Source organism: Bos indicus, chromosome 1 (genome assembly GCF_029378745.1).
Source record: "Bos indicus isolate NIAB-ARS_2022 breed Sahiwal x Tharparkar chromosome 1, NIAB-ARS_B.indTharparkar_mat_pri_1.0, whole genome shotgun sequence".
In the NCBI taxonomy this organism is placed as follows: Eukaryota; Metazoa; Chordata; class Mammalia; order Artiodactyla; family Bovidae; genus Bos; species Bos indicus.
This window is the reverse complement of record NC_091760.1, coordinates 136,379,123-136,403,316: the sequence shown is the minus strand read 5'-3', so window position 1 is coordinate 136,403,316 and position 24,194 is coordinate 136,379,123. Positions and strand designations below refer to the sequence as shown.

At 45.7% G+C, this 24,194-nt stretch overlaps 1 protein-coding gene and 1 pseudogene across 2 annotated transcripts in view; both read left to right on the top strand.

The window, feature by feature from the left end:
- The window catches only part of BFSP2 (beaded filament structural protein 2), a 77,229-nt gene that overhangs the window by 26,157 nt on the left and 26,878 nt on the right, over positions 1-24,194 (top strand). For both annotated transcript variants that reach the window (XM_070794728.1, XM_070794725.1), the window contains exon 2: positions 21,739-21,821. In XM_070794728.1, the coding sequence (XP_070650829.1) occupies positions 21,739-21,821 (83 nt within the window). The remainder of the gene's footprint in view (positions 1-21,738; positions 21,822-24,194) is intronic.
- Positions 812-1,185, top strand: LOC109560255 (transmembrane protein 254 pseudogene; annotated as a pseudogene).

Sequence of the window (24,194 nt, the reverse complement as noted above, 5' to 3'; positions counted from 1 at the left end):
TTCCTATTTCAAATGTAATACTTTGAGTTCTGTCCTCTCTTTTTTGCTGGTGCCCTTCTCTAATTGTCTCCCTATCAAATCCCATTCCTGGACATGGAATCCAAACCCACCTTCCAGCTCCTCAACCAGCCCCGGGGTTAGAAGGTGAGGTGGGATCTCAGGCAAAGGAAGGGTGAGGATTTTTCTATAGTTCTTTCAATAGACTATTAGCCACATCCACCCTGCCAATCTACTGACCTGCCCATCCTACACCATCGTAATAAATTGAGATTTTATGTCCATATAACAGAGAAGGGTTTATCTCCTTCATTAAATTAGCCTGGGTGTTCAGACCCAGGTTCAGGGGCAAAGCATATTAATTCCTGATTGCCCTTAAGTTCTAGTGGAGGGTAACAAAGCTAATGTTTATTGAGCATTTACCATATGGCTTCCCTTGTGGCTCAGATGGTAAAGCATCTGCCTACAATGTGGGAGACCTGGGTTTGATCCCTGGGTCAGGAAGTTCCCCTGGAGAAGGAAATGGCAACCCACTCCAGTATTCTTGCCTGGAAAATCCCATGGACGGAGGAGCCCGGTAGGCTACAGTCCATGGGGTCGCAAAGAGTAGGACAGACTGAGTGACTTGACTTCACTTACCATATGCCAGAATTTGTTCTGAGGTTCTTGCATCTCTCAAGCCATTTGACCTGACAACAACTCTATGTGGCCCACACTTTTATAATCCCCCTTTTAAAGATAAGGCAACTCACAGCTTTATCTCCCCACACACTGCCAGTGGCCTGCCAGGCATCCCATGATGTGCTCTGCAGCGATGGGGAAGTCGAGAGGAGATGAGGCCTACTTCCAGAGGAGCCGTCTGTTCTGGGTTACTGTCATCATCCTTTCTTTTGGCTATTACACGTGGATGGTCTTCTGGCCTGAGAGTACTCCTTATCAGAGCCTGGGACCCCTGGGCCCTTCACTCAGTACTCGCTGAAGCATCATCACACCCTCGTGCATGGTTGGTGTTGGCTTGCCTGGATGATTCTCGTGGGAGTGTCCTTGTATGCCATTGTATTGCGCAAGTCTAAAGGCATCACGAATACGTGGACCCAACTGCTCTGGTTCCTACAGACGTTCCTTTTCGGGATGGCATCTCTCTATTACTTGATTGCTTTTAGACCAAAATGCCAAAAACAAACTTAAGATACCCCAAAAAAACTGAATCACTTTATTGTACACTTGAAACTAATATAATGTTTTTAACCAACTATACTTCAGTTTTAAAAAAAATTTAAAATAAATTAATTAATTAAAAAGAGAGAGAAAATATAGCATATAAAGTTCCTAGGGGGAGAAAAGAAGATATTCAAAAGCTTTCTCTATACTTTGATATTCAGCCTCATCTTTTTTGAGGGGTGCTGTGTTTACTTGATGTTCCTACTTTCTAGAAAGTTAAGGCCCTCTAGTTATTCATGATTCCCTCGTCAGCTCTAGTTAAAGTTAAGTAGATAGTAGAAAAAGATTTTAGCTTTCTAATTACGCAGACTAACGTATTTGGCAAAGCGCTCCCAGCTACCTTCCTGTGGTCCTTGGCTGCACTGACATTCTCCCTGTCACCTGCTTTAAGCCACATACTAAGTTTGAGATACCCTTGAGATACCTTCTGATTAAAACACCTTACCCTTAACCACCACCATCTTATCAGCTTGCCTTTCCTCCAATTTTTTTCTACCCACTTGATCCAAAATAGAGTGAGGCCTCCACAGCACATCAATTCCACCCAGTTATTGGACACCTGTGAGGCAGGATCTTCTCTCAGGCTTCCATTTCACATTACAGAGAAAGATAAGGAAGACAAACAAGTGCCTGGAATGGGGTGGGCTGAGCAGTGACACAGAGGACATGTTAGGAATCCAGAAGAAAGGATTGGAGAATGCCGTTTCTGCCCTCCCAGCCGGAAGTGGTGTCTCCTTTCACTCGGGCCTCCGACACAGTGCTCTGTGGTGTGCAGGTCTGACGGCCACTTTCAGGTCCGGACGGCAACTTAGACAGCTTCGTTTTCAACCCTAACACCTGTCCCATCGCCTCACACAGTGTTTACTCCGACTTCACTTTGCACTAGCTTCAGCAGCATTCCAGTTTTTATTTGAAAACTGCAGGACCGGTACAGTGTACACCTGTCTCAGAGAAAAGGACAGGACTCCCCTTGGCTCCCATCTTTCTGTGGGTCTCCTACAGGGTGGGAAACCTGTGTCTTTCCACCCTTTCCTATTCTTAATTACTTTTCTCCAGCCTCTGTAGATGTGTCCCTCCCGTTCTGACTCACTCAGCCGTTCCTGTTCTAGAGAGTCTAGCTCATGGTCCTCCAGCTAATGACTACCTCTCTCATTCACCTGGCTATCTCTTACGATTACTAACTGGCTGGGGCAGAAGGGTTATTGACTGTCGCCTCTAGGAGACTGCAGGGATCCTTTCCTGAAGGCCGCCCTGGTTGCAGTTTCACCAGGAACTAGGCCTTGTTGTTTTTTTCCCGTGATACAGTACGTCATGTTATTTGTTTTCAACTAATATTTGTGAGAAACAGATCCCTCTCCCTGCTCCCCCCAGAAAAGAGGCTCCAGGGAAAACCACAGCCATGAAACATGGTAGACTATGAATTGCTTTTGGTAGAGAGTGACTTCTGCACAAAAATCCAGGTCTTTCCCCCTGCTTCTTTTGTGATTGAGGGGTTATTAATGGTTTCAAGGATAATATGGCAGATAACTGAATAAAATGTGAACTGTATCTCCAATTTAAAAAATAATAATAATAAAGATAAGGCAACTCACAGACTTAGAAAACAAATTTATGGTTACCAAAGGGGATAGGGAGGGGAGGGATAAATTAGTAATTTGTGATTAACATATACATACTACTATATATAAAATAGATAACAAACTAGAACTATGATATAGCACAAGGAATTCTACTCAGTATTTTGTAATAACCTATAAGGGAAAAGAATCTGAAAGACAATATGTATGTAAGAGAATATATATAAAAAAGACTATATGTAAAAGAATATAAACATATATACAACTGAAATACTGTGCTGTCCAGCTGAAACAACACTTCATAAATCAGCTATGCTTCAATGAAAAAATAAAACTTAAAAAATAAAATAAAGATGAGTAAACTGAAGCACAGAACAGTTAAGTAACTTTTGCAAGGTCACACAGCTAATAGGTGATAGAGACAAGTCTTTCAACTTGGGTAGTTTGATTCTACGGCCTATGTGCCCAACAGCCCACGAGACAGCTTGAGGTATCCTGACCCCAGAGAGTTTCTGGGATGAGAAGAACGCTTGTCTTAGATGGTTGCCCTAGAGGCAGAGCCCAAGTCTAGGACTCCTTAGCAGGTGGCATATTATAGAGGTGTTCCTGGAAAACCTGTGAGGGAGAAACAAGCAAGCAAATCATCTCAGCTTCAGGGGAACTCAGGAGGGGAATTTCCACTCAAAGTTGTCCTAATCCCAAGTGAGGGAGCTGGGCTTCCGCACCCCATGCTTGTCAGTCATTCCCAAAGGACTAGCCCAGGGAACTGAACAGTGGGCTCTGCTGGCCTGAGGGCCCTGCTCCAAAAAGAGTCCCAAGTGCAGACTATGGGAAGCGAAAGCACAGGAAACCCACAGGCACAGAAAATGGTGGAAAAAACAATCCAAGAGGATGTGGCCGAGTGCCGACAATATCTGCTCCAGCAGCCACACTGAAATAGGGAAGAACTTGCAATTCAGTTTAAGCCTCAACAAGTCCCCAGTGTATTTCAGAGCAGCACAAATTCCTCTGATGTTGGCAAGCTCTCAGGAACAACTCTTGTCAAAGGGAAGTAGAGGATAACTATTAATATTTCTGCAGAGCCTCCTCCAGGTGAGCACAAAGTGCCCCCCGGAGAGCCCATGCACCTGTGACCATACCCAAGTGGCCGACCCAAGCCTCCGCAGCCACCTACGGCAGCCTCGCCCACACAGACCGCACTGCTCTGCCCCACTCTCCCATGCCAAGTCTGCCTTATCTTCATCCTTGCTGCCCAGAGGCCTCTTCTGGAGTTCTAGAGGTCCCCACTGCCCTCTACCTGGTCATCTCCCACCACCCCTGATCTGCCTCCTCTGCCCAGTTGTCCCAGCCACTCTTGCTCTACACTTCAGGAGCATGGGCATGCCAGCCACTGCACTGACTTTCTTTCCCTTGTTGTTGAGTGGTGTTGTCTCATTCTTCTTAATTTATAAAATATGTCAAATATATAAAATGGATACCCAGCATCTGAAATTGTCCACCTTAATGTTATTTGTTACAGACTTTTTTTTAAAAATGCACAAAGATTTCAGATACAGCTGAAACCCCTTTGTGCTTTGTCCTGATTCCATTCTCCTCTCCAGAGGCTACCACTCCTCTACATTTGGCATTTATCATTCCCACCATGCTTTTATCAATTTTACTATGTGTGTATATATATATATCATTTGTAGGATTATTTGCATGATTTTAGACTTTATATTCAATTGTATTACATTGTGCATTAGGGTTCTCCAGAGAAACAGAATCAACAGGATGTTTCAGGGAAACATTTTAAGGAATTGGCTCACACTATAATGAAGCTAGAAGTCCAAAATCGAGATGTCAACAGGTTAGACACCTGCTGCTGCTGCTGCTGCTAAGTCGCTTCAGTCGTGTCCGACCTCTAATGACCCCATGGACTGCAGCCCACCAGGTTCCTCTGTCCATGGGATTTTCCAGGCAAGAGTACTGAAGTGGGTTGCCATTGCCTTCTCCAGGTTAGACACCTAGGAAAGAGCTTTTGTTCCAGTTCAAGTCCAGATGCCATCTGCTGGTAGAATCCTTTCTTCCTCTCGGGACCTCAGTCTTTGTTCTATTCAGGTCTTCAACTAATTGAATGAGGTCCTCTCACTTTACTCAAAGTCACCAATTAAAATGTTAATCTCATCTAGAGTAATGTTGGACCAAATATCTGGGCACAATATTAGTCGCTCAGTCATGTCCAACTTTTTGTGACCCCATGGACTGGAGCCTGCCAGGCTTCTCTGTCCGTGGAATTTTCCAGACAAAAGAATACTGGGGTGAGAAGCCATTCCCATCTTCAGGGGATCTTCCCAACCCAGAGATTGAACCTGGGTCTCCTGCATTGCAAGCATATTCTTTACCGTCTGTGCCATCTTGGCACCATTTGTTGCTGTTGTTAGGTTGCTATGTCCAACTCTTTGTGACCCCATGGACTGCAGCACACCAGGCTTCCCTGTCTTCCACTGTCTCCCAGAGTTTACAAAACTCATGTCTATTGATTCAGTGATGCCATCCAACCATCTCATTCTCTGTCGCTCCCTTCTCCTCCTGCCCTCAGTCTTTCCTACCATCAGGGTCTTTTCCAATGAGTCCCATCAGGTGGCCAAAGTATTGGAGCTTCAACTTCCGCATCAGTCCTTTCAAAGAGTATTCAGGGTTTATTTCCTTTAAGACTGACTGGTTTGATCTCCTCACTATCCAAGGGACTCTCTCAAGAGTCTTCTCCAGCACCACGGTATCAATTCTTTAGTGCTCAACCTTTTTTATGGTCCAAATTTTACAACCATACATGACTAATGGAAAAACCACAGCTTTGACTATATGCTCCTTTATCAGCAAAGCAATATCTCTGTTTTTTAATACGCAGTCTAAGTTTTTCATAGCTTTTCTTCCAAAGAGCAAGCATTTTAAAAAAAATTAACTTATTTATTTTAATTGGAGGCTAATTACTTTACAATATTATAGTGGTTTTTGCCATACATTGACATGAATCAGCCATTTCGTGGCTGCAGTCACCATCCACAGTGATTTTCGAGCCTAAGAAAATAAAATCTGCCACTGTTTCCATTTTTCCCCCATCTATTTGCCATGAATTGATGAACCTGGATGCCAAGATCTTAGTTTTTTGAAGGTTGAGTTTTAAGCCAGCTTTTCCACTCTCCTCTTTCACCATTATCAAGAGGTTCTTTAGTTCCTCTTAGCTTTCTGCCATTAGGATGGTATCATCTGCATATGTGAGGTTGTTGATATTTCTCCCATCAATCTTGATTCCAGCTTGTGCTTCATCCAGCCCAGCATTTCACAGCTCAACTTTGCATACAAACTAAATAAGCAAGGTGATAATATACAGCCTTCATGTACTCCTTTCCCAAATTTGAACCAGTCCATTTTTCCATGTCCACTTAGAACTGTTGCTTCTTGACCTGCATACAGGTTTATCAGGAAGCAGGTAAGGTGGTCTGATATTCCCATCTCTTTATGAATTTTCCACAGTTTGTTGTGATCCACAAAATCAAAGGCTTTAGTATAGTCAATGAAGCAGAAGTAGATGTTTTTCTGGAATTCCCTTGCTTTTTCTATGATCCAATGCATGTTGGCAATTTGTTCTCTTTTCTAAACCCAGCTTGTACATTTGAAATTTCTCAGTTCCCATACTACTGAAGCCTAGCTTGAAGGATTTTGAGCATTACCTTGATAGCATGTGAAATGAACGCAATTGTACAGTAGTTTGAACATTCTTTGCCATTGCCCTTCTTTGGAATTGGAATGAAAACTGACATTTTCTAGTCCTGTGACCACTGCTGAGTTTTCCAAATTTGCTGACATATTGAGTGCAGCATTTTAACAACATCTTTTAGGATTTGAAATAGCTCAGCTGGAATTCCATCACTTCCACTAGCTTTGTTCATAGTAAAGCTTCCTAAGGCCCACTTAACTTCACACTCCAGGATGTCTAGTTCTAGGTAAGTGACTGCTGCTGCTGCTGCCGCCTGCTGCTGCTGCTGCAGCTAAGTCGCTTCAGTCGTGTCCGACTCTGTGCGACCCCAGAGATGACAGCCCACCAGGCTCCCCCGTCCCTGGGATTCTCCAGGCACAAACACTGGAGTGGGTTGCCATTTCCTTCTCCAATGCATGAAAGTGAAAAGTGAAAGTGAAGTCACTCAGTCGTGCCCGACTCTTAGCGACCCCATGGATTGCAGCCCTCCAGGCTCCTCCATCCATGGGATTTTCCAGGCAAGAGTACTGGAGTGGGGTGCCATTGCCTTCTCCATGGTTATCCAGGTCATTAAGACCTTTGAACAATTCTTCTGTGTATTCTTGCCACCGCTTCTTAATCTCTTCTGCTTCTCTTTGGTCCTTGCTGTTTCTGTCCTTTATTGTGCCCATCTTTGCATGAAATGGCCTAGTCCAATTGACACAAGAAATTAACTGTTATATATTGTTTCCTTAAGCAACTTGCTTTCTTAACTCTCCATTTTGATTTTTAGATTTGTCCTTGTTGATGCATGTTGCATTTCATTGTATTTACATCATAGGTTATGAATTTTTCTGTCGATGGACAGAGGTTGCTTCACTGTCAAACCAAAGAGGTTGCTTCGGTTGACTGTCACAAACAAGAGGGGCACAAACTTCATGTACACTGGAGAGATTCTTTCTAGGTCTGAGGTGGGCAAACTACAGGCAGGCCAAGTCCAGCCAAGCATCTATTCTGTAAATAAAGTCTTACTGGAGCACAGTCACACCTGTTCATGTGCTAATTGTATACTAATTGGCTGCTTTCACACTCCCAGGCAGAGTTGTGGATTTGCAACAAAGACCACAAAGCCTAAAGTATTTCCTCCCTGTCCCACTAGAGAAAAGGTCTCTGGGAATTCCCTGGTTGCCCAGTGGTTATGATTCTTCCCTGTCCCCGCTGAGAGCCCCGGTTCAATCCCTGGTCAGGAAACTAGGATCCCACAAGCAGCCACAGAACACCCCCCAAAAAAGAAAGGGTTTCCTACTGGGCTCCAGGCTGGTACCTAGAAACAGCATGGGCTCTGCCTATCATCAGCTTTTAGCCAACATTGCCAAATGCCTCCCCAGAGTGGCCACACAAACTTACCCTCCCAGAAACAGAATATGAAGCCCCCCTCCTTCATATCCTCTACTTCCAAAGGTCTGCCAGTCTGATGCTTGTGAACTGGTTTCTCATTGCTTTTTCATGTTTGGCTCTTTAAACATGTATCACTTATTCATTCAACAAACATCTATTAAGGGATTATTGTGTGCCTGGTACTATCTAGATAAAGCTGCTCCCTTTGACAAGAGAAAAAACTAAGCTACTCAGTGTTAGAATCACAATTCAAACATGGTGGGTGGTGAGGCAAGATGGTTGCATGTGGGTGGTGCAGGCATACCCTGGAGAGGTTAGCACCATGAAAAATGATCAAACAGCTGACTATTCTGCAGGCCTGAGGATGCTCAGTTGAGAAATAAAGCAACAATTTGGCTCTCTGCCCACAGCTTCTCACAATCAGGGGCACTTCCATCGTAATTCTTAGCAAAAAGGATCTGTATTTCACACAGGCATCATTAAAGTCGTTTAGTAATTAAACTGGTTTCCTATCTTCTCTTTTGACCTTAGAATATAAAACATCTGCAATTATAAGAGAAAAAGTGAATGTGAGAAAGAAACTGTCCATAAATGATACAGCAAGACATACAGCTTTATTATTTAAAGTTATCAAGAGAGCCAATAAATAAAGGGAAAGGGAGATGGAGTGTCAGAGCAGTAAATCTTCATATGTCCACCAGGAAGTCAATAAATAATGCCTATGGCTGTAGGCAATCAAAAAATCTGTAGAAAGATGGGGCAAGCTCTGAACAGACAAACAGCTGGGGACTAGGACATGAGGTTACAAAAATGTGGGCCTGGGAGTGCTTTTTCTTTACAAACCTTTATAAGCATTTCTTTTTAGTACTGTCTAATTTTTAAACTAGACATGTATGCATGGCTTTATTAATTTTTAAGTTGAAGTACAAGAAGTACAAAAGAGAGTTTCTGAAATAATTACAGATGAAGTGACATGTGTATAACAATCTGAGATAAGGAGTAGAGGTCAGTGGAAATGGAGGTTTTTTTCATTAGCCATGAGATTTTAATTGTTGAAGTGAGGAGATATGTCTCTTTCTACCTTTATATGTAATTTTATGTAGTTGAAATTTTCCATAATAAAAATTTTTTTAAAAAGAAAAACGGGCAACGAGCTACAAGTCAGACATATGAGGATTAAATTCAGCTTGGATGCCTAGTCCTGTAGGCAAGTTCCTGTACTCTCTGGGCCTCAGTTTCCCCACTGGGAGGCTGGGTGGCCGGGTTTGGTCATGGCATGCAGAGGTAGCGATCTGAGTCAAGGGCTGGAACCTGGAAAGGGCCTCATCTGTTCAGGAAAATAGTTCAGCCCACAGCAGGGGAGAGGAGAAAGAAAGCCAGAGTGAAGAGCAGGGTCAAGTTGTCAGGGTTTAAATAAGAGCACACCCCTGAATAAATTCAAATTTGCTCTTAGTAAGTTCATGCCAGCAGAAAGGGAAATGGGAAGTTGGAAAGCATTTGTTTCAAATGTAGAAAGTGGAGAGACGCAGAGAGAAGTCCCAGAGGGAGACCAGCTGGCTGCCCAAACAGAGCCTCCCAGAGTCACCATATCTTGAAATGCTTGGTGCTCAAAACTCTGATTTTATTAGGGCATCTGTAGAAATTAGGGCCAGCTCATGACAAAGAAACCCTTCTGACATGTATAGCCAGGATTACATCTGCCATACTGTGGCGGTTAAACTCTTTGTTCAAAGCAAGTCCAAGGTAACTGAGGCAGGGTGTTGGGGGCTGTGGAATGAAGGAGGCCTCCAGGGAGGGTGAAGACAAGGGAATTCTGTCCTCCCATGACAGAGGGCAGCCTCTAGGGACTAGGACCTCCTGATTGCCCAGCACTGTGAACACCAGCACCCACACCAGCCTCTTGCTCCACACTCCTCCGACCTCTCCTACTAAGACTTCTTCTCTCAGATGGACTGCAGTGTAATGATGAGGTCAAAACTCACATGCAGTACGGACTCAGGAGGGTTTCCCCAACCTCAACTTCCCCAAAAAGACCGAAATTAGCCTTCAGTGTCCCTGATTCTCCCTGGATGCCCAGTGGCTGTGACTATGCTTGAGATGAGCTGTCCAGGAGGTGACACCTTCTTCACTACCTGATGACATGTCCCCTGACTCCACCTGCAGGTGCTACCTTAACTCATTCCGTGGGCTTCATATTTTCCATCTACAGGTAACAACTAGCAGGTTGAACTAGAAAAGAGATGATTAGGACTCAAACCAAGCTGGATAAGGGATGGGAATGGAGTGAAGCATGTCAATGTAGGGAACTGTTATGTTTGATTTGGGAGTGAGGGGAAGGGCCGAAGGTGATTCTCAGGTTGGAAGCAGGTACAACACTGGCTGTGCCTTTAGGGGCTCCCCTGTCTGGTTGTCCCTGAAGAAGCAGCACCATTTCTGGGCCCATGTATCCATCTCATCCTGTACCACACACTGTGCTGGGGATGGGACAACAGCAGAACAGAAAAGCAGAAAAGCCTGACCTCAATGAGTTTATATTCTGGCAGCAAGTAAATCAAGAAACAAAAATTGGTAATAATTATAAGCTGTGATGGGCTCCTCTGGTAGCTCAGGTGGTACAGAATTCGCTGCAATGCAGGAGACCCCAGTTCAATTCCGAGGTTGGGAAGATCTCCTGGAGAAGGGATAGGCTACCCACTCCAGCATTCATGGGCCTCCCTGGTGGCTCAGACAGTAAAGCATCTGTCTGCAGTGCAGGAGACTTGGGTTCAATCCCTGTGTTGGGAAGATCCCCTGGAGGAGGGCATGGCAACCCACTCCAGTATTCTCCTGGAGAATTCCCATGGACAGAGGAGCCTAGTGGGCTGTGGTTAATAGGGTCACAAGGAGCCGGACATGACTGAGGAACTAAGCAGATATAGCTGGGATAAGTGTTTCAAAGAAAGGGAACAAGGCAGAGAGAGGAAGAGTGGAAGAAGATCCTGCCTTAGGAGAGGAGATCACGAGCATGGAGCCACCCACACAAAGAGGAGAGAGCAGTCCAGGCTGAGGAGTCACTGCCCACCAAGGCCTCAAGGCAGGAGGGAGGCCCGCATGGCCCACAGGCTTTAACCTGTGAGCAGTGGGAAGACCGTCACACCTGCAGGGCCTTGAGGGCTGCTGTCAGGAGCTTGGGTTTTATTCTAACCAAAAGAAACACTGCAGAAGAGTTTTTATTTAATCACAGCAACATGATCTGATGTGAAGGGTTGAAGAAAATCTCCCTGGAAGCAGGATGCAGCACGGACTCAAGGAGAGGAGGACACATGGATTAGGAGGATGGTGTCTTGGGGTCAGACAGCATGACGGGATGTACACCAGGGTGCGGGTGGAAATGTGAGATGCAGATGAATTTGAGGTACACTGGGGCAGGAGTGGGTGTAAAGCTGACTAACCTTGGTGTTGGATTAGATGTGGCAGATGAGAGAAAATGTGATGTCAAGACTCTGGTCTTTGGGTAGGTGTTGGTACTGTTTACTGGCATGGAGAAGTGGGGGGGCGGTATTTGAGGGAAAAGAAATTCCGTTTTAGTCAAGTTAAGTTTGTTAAGTGGAGAAGATGTCAAGGGGAGAATGGTACACAAGCCTGGAATAGAAAGGAACGTTCTGGGCTAGAGACAAAAATACAGAAGTCGTCGCATATACATTTCAATCCATGCAAATGAATCAGATCACTTATGACTATAAAGAACAAACCCAAAGACCCAATCCTGAGAAACTCTAGCATTTAGAGGTCAGAGAAGAGAGAAAGATTTCACAAAGGAAAAAGTCAAAAGCTGGCCAAAAAGTAGAAGGAAGAGTGGGGGAGAATGGCTCATGGGAGCCAAGAGAGGAAAGCATGTCTTGTGACAAACGCAATAGGCAGGTCAGGATGAGCACAGAGATGCATCTGTTTGGCTTGGAGATATGGTGGCCTTTGCCATCTTGATGAAATTGCAGTAAGAGTTGGGTGTAGGGACAGATGATGATTTCTTGTTCATTTATTGCTGAAAACAAGTCATTGTTGCTGTTGTTCAGTCACTAGGTCTTGTCTGACTCATGATCCCATGGACTGGAGCACAACAGGCTCCTCTGTCCCCCATTATCTCACAGAATTTGTTCGAATTCATGTCCACTGAGTCAGTAACCATCTAACCATCTCATCCTCTGTCGTCCCCTTCTCCTTTTGTCTTCAGTCTTTCCCGGAATCAGGTTCTTTTCCAGCGAGTCAGCTCTTCACAGCAGGTCGCCAAAATATTGGAGTTTCAGCTTCAGCATCACTCCTTCCAATGAATATTCAGGGTTGGTTTCCTTTAGTGTCAACTGGTTTGATCTCCTTGCTGTCTAAGGGACTCTCAAGAGTCTTCTCCAGCACCACAATTTGAAAGCATCAATTCTTAGGCTCTCAGCCAACTCACATCCATACATGACTACTACAAAAACCATAGCTCTGACTCTGTAGACCTTTGTCAGCAAAGTGATGTCTCTGCTTTTTAATAACGCTGTCTAGGTTTGTCATAGCTTTCCTTCCAAGGAGCAAGGTCTTTTAATTTTATGGCTGCAGTCACTATACACAGTGATTTTGGAGCCCAAGAAAATAAAATATGTAACTGCTTCCACTTTTCCCCCAGCTATTTGCCATGAAGTGGTGGGACTGGATGCCATGATCTGAGTTTTTTAATGTTGACTTACAAGTCAGCTTTTTCACTCTCCTCTTTCACCCTCATCAAGGGGCTCTTTAGTTCCTCTTCACTTTCTGCCTTTAGAGTGGTATTATCTGCATATCCGAGGTTGTTGATATTTCTCCCAGCAATCTTGATTCCAGCTTGTGACCAACCCTGACATTTCACATGATCTACTCTGCATAGAAGTTAAATAAGCAGGGTGACAATATACAGCCTCGTCATACTCCTTTCCCAATTTTGAACTAGTCAGTTGTTCCATGTCCGGTTCTAACTGTTGCTTCTTGACCCACATACAGGTTTCTCAGGAGACAGGTGAGCATTTATTCTAAACTTGAAAGTCAAACAAATGTGAGAAGTGTTTCCAGGGTTCTTACATCTGCCAGTGTACCAGCTGAGTCTCATTTCCCAGAGCCCAGTCTTACCCACTTCCTCCCCTTCTGCAGCTCTGTCTGCTGGGATGTCAATATCATTAACTCCAAATAAAGCATTCATTATACCCTTGAGCCAAAACAATAAACCCTTTTGAAAATGCTGCTCATCCTTGCCCTTTTTGAAACACAGTGATAGTCAAATCCCTCACCTGCCCTGCTTCACATGCATCAGCTCACGTAATTCTCACAACTACCCCAGGAGGCAGAGCATGGCATTATCCACATTTAATGGATGAGGAAACTGAATCTTAGATAACTTATCCCAGCAACTGGCCCAAACTGGTGAGGGAGGAGCTGGGGTCAAGAAAAGGCCAACATGTTCATTGCCTACACACCATTTACACTGTGTGGAGAGTTGCAGACGTGGTCACCAGAGAGGGGGGGAAGGGGATTGACTTAGATGTAGGATAACCCAAGGAGGAAGGAAGGGAGGCATCAAGGGCCAGTTTGTTTTTTTGTTTGTTTGTTTTTTGTTAGTCGCTCAGTCGTGTCCAACTCTTTATGATCCCATGGACTGTAGCCTGCCAGGCTCCTCTGTCCATGGAATTCTCCAGGCAAGAATACTGGAGTGGGTAGCCATTCCCTTCCCCAGGGGGATCTTCCTGACACAGGAATTGAGCCTGGGTCTCCTACATTGCAGGCAGATTCTTTACTGTCTGAGCCACCAGGGAAGCCCCCAGTAGCTCCACCTGAAAGCCTAGGGTTCGTCCTTAATTCCTCTCTCTCATGTCCCCTGAAACTGCTCCATCCCCACCTCCTCCCTAGTCAAAGCGCCATCACCTCTCCTGGGTGAATGCAGAAGCCCTTCAGCTGGGCCCTCGGCATGGCCCCCAGTGTCCTACAGCTTCCTTCCTGCAGGAGTCAGAGGGGTCCACTTACCATGGGGGTCACCCCTGTGCCTGTTCACAAGCTTCCAGTGACTTCCCAGCAGAGGCCATCTCCTTTCCACTCTTCCCAAGACCTTGACCCTGAGGTCTGTCCTCTGCCTGCCTTTCTAACCATGTCTCCTACCATACCTGCTAATTCCCCAAAACCAGCTCATAGCCAGCACAGAGGAAATCATCATCACCTGCTGGAGACATGGAGGCAGGAATGAGTGAGTGAATAAAGCAGCTTCATAGACAAAGCCATGTTCAAGATGAGCGCTAAAGTGGGGAAGAATTTCTCAGGTGGCCAGGTTCGGGGTAGAAGACCAAGTGTTCTAGGCAGAGACCACAGTGTGGGCCAGGACAGCAAGGAGGGCCAGGAGCAGCTTGGGGGCAGCCTGAGAAGGACTGGAGGCAGGTCTGTGCAAAGTAGAGGCTCTTAAAGTCCAAGGTGCATTGTAATCCCCTGGAAAGCTGGTTAAAACAGAGATCATTAGGACCCACTCCAGAGATTCTGACTCAGACATGGGAGGTAGGGTCTGAGAATTTGCATTCTCTCAAGTTTCAGGTGATGCTGATCCTGCTGGTCCAGAGGGACCAACCACACTTTGAGAACCATTGGGGAAAAGTCTGCTAAGGAAGCCTCCACGTGGAGGCACAGATGAAGATAGGTCCAGGGATGTCAGATGAGACAACTGCAGGCCACCCCCGGAGCAGCTTGAACTCACACAGCCAGTGGGCAGCCCCTCCCACCAGTACCACCCCCCAATAGAACACACCCCTGCCCACCTGGACCTCTGACTGCCATTTCCCTGCTAGTCAACCCCAGCTACTCTCATCCACAGCATTTTAGGCTTTGCAGGTGACTTTTGTTTTTGCTTCTAGCAAAACCAATGGGTCCTAATCCCTCAAAACCAGCTAATCTCACATAGCAATTTGTCCTATTGCTGCTATGATGGTGTTTCTTTTTAACAGAAGTGGTATTAAGTTACATGGCCTTGATGGTAGGGGCAGCTCTGGGCAGCTCTGGGCAGCTCTGGCCAGTGGGACAGAGAGAAGGAAAGGATGTCACCTGCTGGTGTCTCCAGCATACCTGGGGACAAGCTGCCAGCCTGCCCTCCCTTAAGTCTGTCCTTGAGAGCAACTGTTACATCAGTTTATGTTATACTTTTCTCCTACTAGAAAAGTGGATGGGTGTGGCCCCAGGGTCATGAATAAGCATGTTTGCATTCCCAGCATCAGTCAGGGACTGCACATCTTAGTGTGTGGTATTTTTATTGCCTTCTCCCCGGAAAGAAAAGGTGATTGGCGAAGTGAGGTCAATTTGCATCCACTCTAGCCATAAATCCAGATAGCTAACACATGCCTCTTGCAGTCTTAAATACAAATGACCTCTGCTGTCTAGGGCCTGACAGCAAAGCATGCAGCCGCACAAGCCCTCTGATCCTTCAGAGTCGGACCACAGATCTGCCTCAGCTCTTCCCAGCTTACAGAGCTCAGAAATGAAAGCTCGGGGACTTAAAGTGGGAGATGGCTTGGGCTGATGGTTAGCATTCTCACACACAGTAGGGAAGATGTCTCTTTGTCTTCATGACGGAGTCCAAATAGGAACCGGGAATCCTGACTCTTCTGTGTTACAGCAAAGACAGAAAACAGTCCTCCACAACACAGTCTCTCTTGATTCTGATGTGTCTTTTGGTTTCCAAAACTGATGACAAAGATTTGCACACTTTCAAGTCACATTAACCTGGCTTAGCCTTCTGGCTCTGCCACATTCCAGCTGTGGCATTGCTAAGGTTAATTGCTAAGGCAATTAACATATGCCTTAGCATCCTCATCCGTAAAATGGGTGTATTGATATCAGTATAGGGGGGATTGGAGGAGGGCATGAGCATTTAGTGAAGTTGTGGATGTAAGTACTAAGTGGGAGGTGGGGTACTGTTGGTAAGCTGAGATCTGTTTAACAGCTGGCTCTCCATGGATAAAAGGTTCTGTGGTACAATATTTGCCAGTCTCCCTAGTGGAGCTACTCTCACCCAATGACATCAAGCTACCCACACAGATGCAGAGCTGGGAAGAGATGCATGCAGGACAGTGGTACACAGTTTCACCTGTCTATTAAAGAAAAATGCACAACCTAAGAGTTGAGAATTAAGTTTCATTTGGGGTCCTACTGAGGACTATAGCCCAGAAGACTGCCTCTCGGATAGCTCTGAGGAACTGCTTGGAAGAGGTAGGGTAAGCTGCAGGATATAGGAGCTTTATGCTAGAAAACAAACATCAAAAGATTACTGCTAATCATAAGAAACTGACATCTCAAGCTGATGATTTCAGTGCTTTTATATATAAAGGGAGATGAAGAGTCTGAGCTCATTGAAATTATTCCTTCAATATGCATCTTAACTATCTAAGGCCAGTATCCAAAGCACAGAATGCTTCCTATTTTCCTCCATCCTAGGTTCTTAGGGTGCACCATGGGGGTAGGGGGCAGCTGCAGTGGCTAATGGCTTGGTCCTTGTAGAACTATTAATAGAATGGCAGGCAACATTCTTTGTTTACTGGAATGGCAAGCAATGTTCCCTGTCCACACATCACTATAGATATAATAGAAACAAATAACCTCAAAAGCAGAGATGACAGTCAAACATAGTAAAACAATTTGGAACTGATGAGTATTCATTACTTTTTTATTCCGAGTATTTATTACTTTTGCTTTTAATATAATTTATGTAATTGTAGGGCTTCCCTGGTGGCCTAGATGGTAAAGAATTTGCCTGCAATGCAGGAGATCTGAATTCAACCCCTGGGTGGGGAAGATCCCCTAGAGGAGGGCATGGCAATCCACTCCAGTATTCTTGCCTGGAGAATCCCCATGGCAGAGAAGCTGGGGGGCTACAGTCCATGGGGTTTCAAAGAGTTGGACATGACTGAGTGACTAAGCACAACACAGCACATGTAATTGTAAGTTCACATAATTAAAATTTTCGTGATGGCTATGTTTAACAACCAGCTCACAAAACTCCTGAAATAGTTAACAGTCTGCCCTGGCAAGCCAGTATAAGCCAGTCCAAGCCAGCGCCAGCACAGGGGGCGGGCAGCACACGTGTGGATGGGCAGTAAGTCCGACTTCCCTTCCTCTTCCTTTTCTGTCCTCAGCCCCAGAGAAGATGGTTTTCCCAGATATAGAGACAAAGATGGTCCCTGTTCCACTGCAGGCTCTGTGCTTACTTTTGGTCTCGGCCACAATCCCAGTCCTCAGCCTGTGCTAAACCTCATCTGAGTCCCAGCCCTGGACCGGCCTCCCGGCCCTTTCCTGGCTGCGGGCGCTGAGCCACCACTGACATCCAGAGGCCGTGGCCTCTGCGGGGCTGAGGGACCACAGGAGGACAGAGGAAGGCTTTCCGTGGCTCAGCCCTGGCTGGAGGTCTATTTTAGGATCCCATCTGTGGACATGGGGTAGTACCGCCAGCCAATTGTGCTTTGGCAAGTTGGGACCTATAATTAGCCTCTGCCTGAGGCTCGAATAAACCCCTTGTTGTTACTAAACAACAGTGAAAGCAGGAAGGTCCCCAGCTTCCCGGAGCCCAGCGCTGCCCAGCCTCCTTGGACAGAACCACTTCATCTGCTGGGCAGCGTCCAAACGGTCCCAGGCCGCCTCCAGTCCTCATCCGGGGTGAGGAGGAGAAGCAAGGGCAGGGTCCCAGCCTTGCCTCCCATCAGCCGGCACCTTCTACCGACTCCTGCGCCGGGGCTTCTGGCAGCGTCCTACTTAGAGTCTGCGGTCCACCGGGTAGATGTCACTGATTCCCACAAGCCACGCCCCAGCCGTAACGCAGCACATGTAAGCACTAGTGTGTTTATTCTGGACAACCAGACATAGGTGACTGCATCCCCAAGCATCTTTCTGCTTTTCCAGATTTGTGTGCCTCTGAACATGGTACACACATACTGCCACTCATGCCCCAGGGCTGGGTTTTGTTTTTAACTTTTTCTGTCCAACCCCTCGGTCCCCAGTTTTAAAAGCAGACACAAAATGGAGCTGTACCCAAGAGAATAGTTTAAACCTGGAGCTCCCTCACTGGCTCACCCCACCTTAGTCTTTATATATATATATACTTATTTATTTATGGCTGCACTGGGTCTCCCTTGCTGCCCAAGGGCTTCAGTAGTTGCACATCCGCCCTAGAGCATGTGGGCTTCAGTAGTTGTGGTACACAGGCCCAGTTTCCCTACAGCATGTAGGATTTTCCCAGACCAGGGATCGAACCAGTGTCCCTTGCATTGGCAGGTGGATGCTTAACCACTGGACCACCAGGGAAGTCCTGCAGTAGTCATTGTTTTATTCCTTGTCTTAAAGGTGGTCTTCCAGATGGTACAAGCTACAGCCTGTTCTGCCCACATCGGCCCCACATGGCCATATAGTTTAGAGCACTTCTGAAGCCATCTTCTCTGTATCAGGGCTTCTGAGCCCACAATCTGGACACCTTCTATGCCTCGAGGTCCCATACCAGGGTGTAATATTTGCCAGGGGTACAATTGTGAGAAAATGAGCAGAGTGAGTGCCCTGAGCTTCAAATTCATCATCTGCAAGGTGGCATCACTGAGTACCCAGAGACAAGGAAAGGGGCTCCTGATGTGGGAGTGGCAGTGTGTGAAGAGGACGAAGAGAGGGCTGGGTCAGAGCTGCCAGAGATAGTGCTCAGAGGCCTCACTTAGCCAGAGCCCTTGAATGAACTATATTCAACAACATAATTATGTCTTCTTATTGTCTGTATTCTTGATGCTCTGACATCTGGGGCCTCATTAACAGGCACAGACTGCGCTTTCACGGGGCTAGCAAATCCTAGAGATAGTAACCACTTACCTGGGACAATGCCTTTGAGATGCAAATCAGCCCTTTCTGAGTCAGTACCCCAACCTGATTCCCGTTGCTGGCTCGCACCTTCCAGGAGGCAATATTCCTCTGCTCCGACCACCCAGGGCTAGGTACCAGAAAACTGGGGACCACCGCTATAGCATAGAGACCACTGAAATTATTGAAACCAGCCAGTCCCAGCTGCTTACCTTGCCATGCCCATTTCTTCCCATGAAAACCACAATAAAACCTTTACCCATGCTTTCCCCTCAGCCCTTCCTGACCAACCCTGGTGCTTCTCCAGATGTTGATGGAATGGCCACCACAAGCCAGAGCTTGGGGACACAGCAATGAACAAGGGGCTGACCTGGGGAGGGCCACTTCAGCACGATGAGATGAGACTTTGCTGGGGAAACAGGAAACACAGTGTGGACCAAGTCCCAGCTCCAGGTGGAAAGAATGGTGCTCTTCTGATCCAGTAGGGCCGTCCTGTGTGGTTTGTCCACTCCATTGATTTTCCCAACAGCAACCTCATCTTCTCGCTGCTCCAGCCCCACCCTGACACACCCAGGGGAGAAGGAACCTGGGGTCTCCTTCTCCCCATTCTTTCTCATCTCACTCTAGTCTCTGACCTCTGGTGCTGGAAGTCCTCCACCAAGTCAGCAAAGAACTCATTAATTGCAACTCATTAATTTTTAAGAGCAAAGGACTGATAAGAGCTTAAAACAGTCGTTTGCATCACTTTATTTTTTCAATTTTACATATTTTTATTAAAGATAACTTGTGCTGTGCTTAGTCGCTCAGCCATGTCCAACTCTTTGTGACCCCATGGACTGTATCCCTCCAGGCTCCTCTGTCCGTGGGATTCTCCAGGCAAGAATACTGGAATGGGTTGTCATGCCCTCCTCCAGGGGATCTTCCCAACCCAGGGATTGAACCCATGTCTCCTGCATTGCAGGCAGATTCTTTACTATCTAAGCCACCAGGGAAGCCGAAAACATAACTTACATATAATAAAATACACAAATCTGTTAGGTACAACTTAACAAATCTTTACCTATTATGTGTGTTAATCACTCAGTTGTGTTCAGACACAACTCTTCATGACTCCATGAAGTCAAGAACACTAGTATTCTAGTTAAGAATACTGGAGTGGGTAGCCATTCCCTTCTCCAGGGTATCTTCCCAACCCTCGGATCAAACTCAGGTCTCCTGCATTGCAGGCAGGTTCTTTACCATCTGAGCCACCAGGGAAGTCCCTTTACTTACTATATATCTGTGTAATCATCAGATCCAGATATGGGACTTCTGGTTTCTTTACATTTTATTTACTTATTTTTGGCTACGCTGGGTCTTTGTTGCTTTGCGCAGGCTTTCTCTAGTTGTGGCGAGTGGGGGCTACTGCTCACTGCAGTGCAAGGGCTTCTCGCTGTAGTGGCTCCTCTTGTTGTGGAGCACAGGCTCTAGGCACCCTGGCTTTGGTATTTGTAGCACACAGGCTCAGTAGTTGTGACATGTGGGCTCTGCAAAGTGCAGGCTCAGTAGTCGTGGTGCACGGGCTTAGTTGTTCCGTAACGTGCGGAGTCTTCCCGGATCAGGGATCAAACTCACGTCCCCTGCATTGGCAGGTGGGTTCTTTACCACTGGGCCATCAGAGAAGTCCCTGGAACATCTTCATCACTCCAGAAAGTTTTCTCAGGTTTGCTTCCATTTTAAAAAAATTGTATTATTTATTTTTATTTTTGGCTGTGCTGGGTCTTCATTGCTGTGTGAGCTTTTCTCTAGTTGTGGCAAGCAGGGGCTTCTCTGTTGCAGTGTACAGGCTTCTCATTGTGAGGGCGTTCTTGTTTCAGAGCACGGGGCTCTAGGGCATACAGATTTCAGCAATTGCAGCTCCCTTGCTGTAGAGCATGGGCTCAGTAATTGTGGCACATGGGCTTAATTGCTCCGGGACATGTGGATCTTCCTGACTTAGGAATCAAACCTGTGTCTCCTGAACTGGCAGGCAGATTCTTTACCACTGAGTCACCAAGAGAGCCTCTTGCCTCCTTCTTAACATGTGTACACCCGTAGCGGATTCATGTTGATGTATGGCAAAACCAATACAATATTGTAAAGTAATTAGCCTCTAATTAAAATAAATAAATTTATATTAAAAAAATAAAATACCAGTTAGTTCGTCCCCCAGCCCAAACTGAAGATTATATAGAAGTCAATATGTAAAAAATATATATGTTTTTTAAAAGAAGCTTCTCAGGTTAAAAAGAGGACCATCCCCCCTAATTCCCACCTATGGGGATCTTGAGAGGTGTTATGGTCCAAGTGTGGAAAACCATTCTTCTCCATGAAACCTCTGAACTGTATGTGCAGTGTTTATGTTCACATGTATGTTTTCAGAGTGGACAGAATTCTAGTGCTGTCCAGCATAAATTTAAATGTAAATAGTTAACTTTAAATAAAATTGAATGCTCCGCCTCTGCAGTTGCCTTTACCACATTTTGAGTGTTCCATAGCCACGTGGGGCCACTTGTTGGCCCGCGCAGTATACAACAGTTCCATCATCACAGAAAATTCTGTTGGACAGCACTGGTCTGGAGAGTTCATCAGCTTCTCAAGACGTCCATGACCAGAAAATGTTAAGAGACACTAGGTTGAACCAGTGAAACTTTGTTTAAGGAGCAAGAAATTTCTCTGGAGAGCCAAAAGCTCATCGTTGTGAAAGAGGCTATGGACAAGTCTGCCTTAAGTAATCTTTTTGCTCCAAAATCCAAACCTAAAAGCCCTTAAAATACATCCAGATTTTAGACTTTAGTGTCTATCTCCTCCTCTCTTAAAGAGGGACACTTGAATTCTAAAAATACTTGGCGTGAGAAAAGTTCTTGCAGTGCCCCAAAGCCTCTGTGCCCAGCATGAGGGCCCAGTGGGAAGTGGGAAGACGTGACAGTGACCTTGTCCTTCGGTGTGTGGTCGTTCTAGGTGGGCGAGGCGGTCCTGGAAAACGCACGGCTCATGCTCCAGACAGAGAATATCCAGGCGGGCGCGGACGACTTTAAGGAGAGGTAACATTCTGCAGCAGAGGGGACTGTCCCTCCACACCCAGGACTCCTGGGCCACTTGGGTAATGTGTCTGCAGCAGGCACCTCAGTGTCACAGAAGGCTGGGTGGGATAACAGTGGTCCTGGGAGAATCCAGAGCCAAGACCACCCTGCTCAAGCACTCCTTGTAGACACAAATAGGTCTAAGACCTCAGAGATTTCACGAGTGTCACTTGGTTTAGAGCAGGGTTCTCAAAACTCATTGTACATTAGAATCACCTGAGAGGCTGATAGAACACACAGATGGCTGTGCCCACACTCAGAATTTCTGATTCAGTAGGTGGTACCTAAAATTCACATTTCTAACAAGGTCCCAATGATGCTGATACTCTGGTCCTGGGAACACACTGTGAGAACTACTGGTTTGGATCTATGCTTCTCAATTCCAGCTGCATATGAGAATTACCTGGACACTTGAAAGTGCCAGTACACAAGCCCCACAGGCTAATTAAGCAGAGTCCCAGGGATGGGGCCAGGCCTCTGTATCTTTAAAGTTCCCCAGCCTTTCTTGATGTCCATCCAGCCTTGAGAACCACCTCTTTGGAGTCTAATACAGTATTTCCTAAAATGTGGCTGATGAAGATCATTTTAAGTGGTATGAAGATTAACATTTTGTTTTTAGTGCTCATTGATCTTTATGTTACCTTCTGTTTATGGCCCATGAAACTGTCTTTCCACTATAGTACTACCATTTATAGTATCAATTTAAAATTTATTTAATATAAAGAGCTTTTAAAGTTTGTTGATTTAATGTTTGCTCTTTAAGTAGACAAATTTGAGGAACAATAAAAAGTAAATAATGATAAAGGAGATAAACATTTAGGGCAAAATCCTGAAGGAGAGTGAGTTTTGCAAAACACTGGCCTAATGGAAAAGCAAAATGAAGATGCCCTTTTATGGATGAGCACAGTGATTTTGAGACTATTTTGTGAGGAAGGTGTCCTGGGAGTTGAGCAAATGGGTGAGTCATGGGCTTGTTATTCCCTAAACTGGCAAAGATGAAGAAGAAAGGCATATAGTTGGGAGTCTGTAGGGAAGACCGTGATCCCACAGTCATTCTTATCTTAAGGAATGAGAAGGGTATTGTGATGAAACTCCAATACTTTGACCATCTGATGTGAAGAACTGACTCCTTGGAAAAGACCCTGATGGTGGAAAAGATTGAAGGCAGAAGGAGAAGGGGATGACAGAGGATGAGATGGTTGGATGGCATCACCAACTTGATGGACATGAGTTTGAGCAAGCTCTGGGGGTTGGTGATGGACAGGGAAGCCTGGCATGCTGCAGTCCATGGGGTCGAAAAGAGTTGGACATGACTGAGGGACTGAACTGAACTGTGATGAAAAAGGGAATCCCCACCATCTCCTCAGATCCCTAGTCTTTTCCTTTCTCTGACACCAAGCTATTCTACCTGCTAAAAGGCCTCCATTAGTGGCACTCTGGAGTCAAAGAGACTCTCAATCAGCCAGGGTTGCCGTTTACCCAGCACAGTAGCCAATGTTACAGGTACACAAGGAAGCAGATCCATCATCCAGTCATGACAGCTCAGTGCACAATTAAAGACAAACACCTGTAAATAGCAAACCATTCACACTAAATTTAAGGTGGAATTTAATTAAGTGTGATGAAACAGGATCTGACTGAAATGTCTTTCATTCATTTATTCCTTTTGGCATTAATTCATACATTCATACATACCTTTGTCCTGCCATTCAACAGAATAGAATGTAAACTCACTGAAAGCAGAGATTTGATCTATTTTGTACCCCATTGTATCACCAGCTCCTAAAACAGAGAACATGAGACAGATGCTCAACAAACATTTGTTGAATGAGTGAATAAATGAGTTCAACATGTGTTTGAATGTCTGCTTATCCCAGGCCCCTTGCCAGATGCTGGGAGTGAAGTGAATCGGGCATGGTTCCTGACCTCAATGAGCCCACAGTTTAATGTCAAAGACAGAGGAGTGAGCAGACAGTGGTCTCACCGAGCATAGATGCCATCACTGAGATGAGCCCAAATGAGGGAGTGTTGGCAAAAGAGGTGATACCTGATTTGGATCCTGAACTTATGTAGAAGTTGACCAGGCATATAAAGGACGCATGACTTCCCAGGCAGAATAAGCAGCATGTGGCAAGTTGGGAGGACATGAGAAGACATGGTGTGTTATTGCAATTCCAAGCAGCTTGGGAGACTGGGGCATGTAGAGCAAATGATCCTGGAGGACCACGTCAGCCATTCCAAAGGGCTCAGACATTATCTGAGAGCAGAGGAGACCCTCAGAAGGGGTCTGAGCAGTGGCCCATCATGACCAGACTTGAGCTTTAAAGGAAGCTT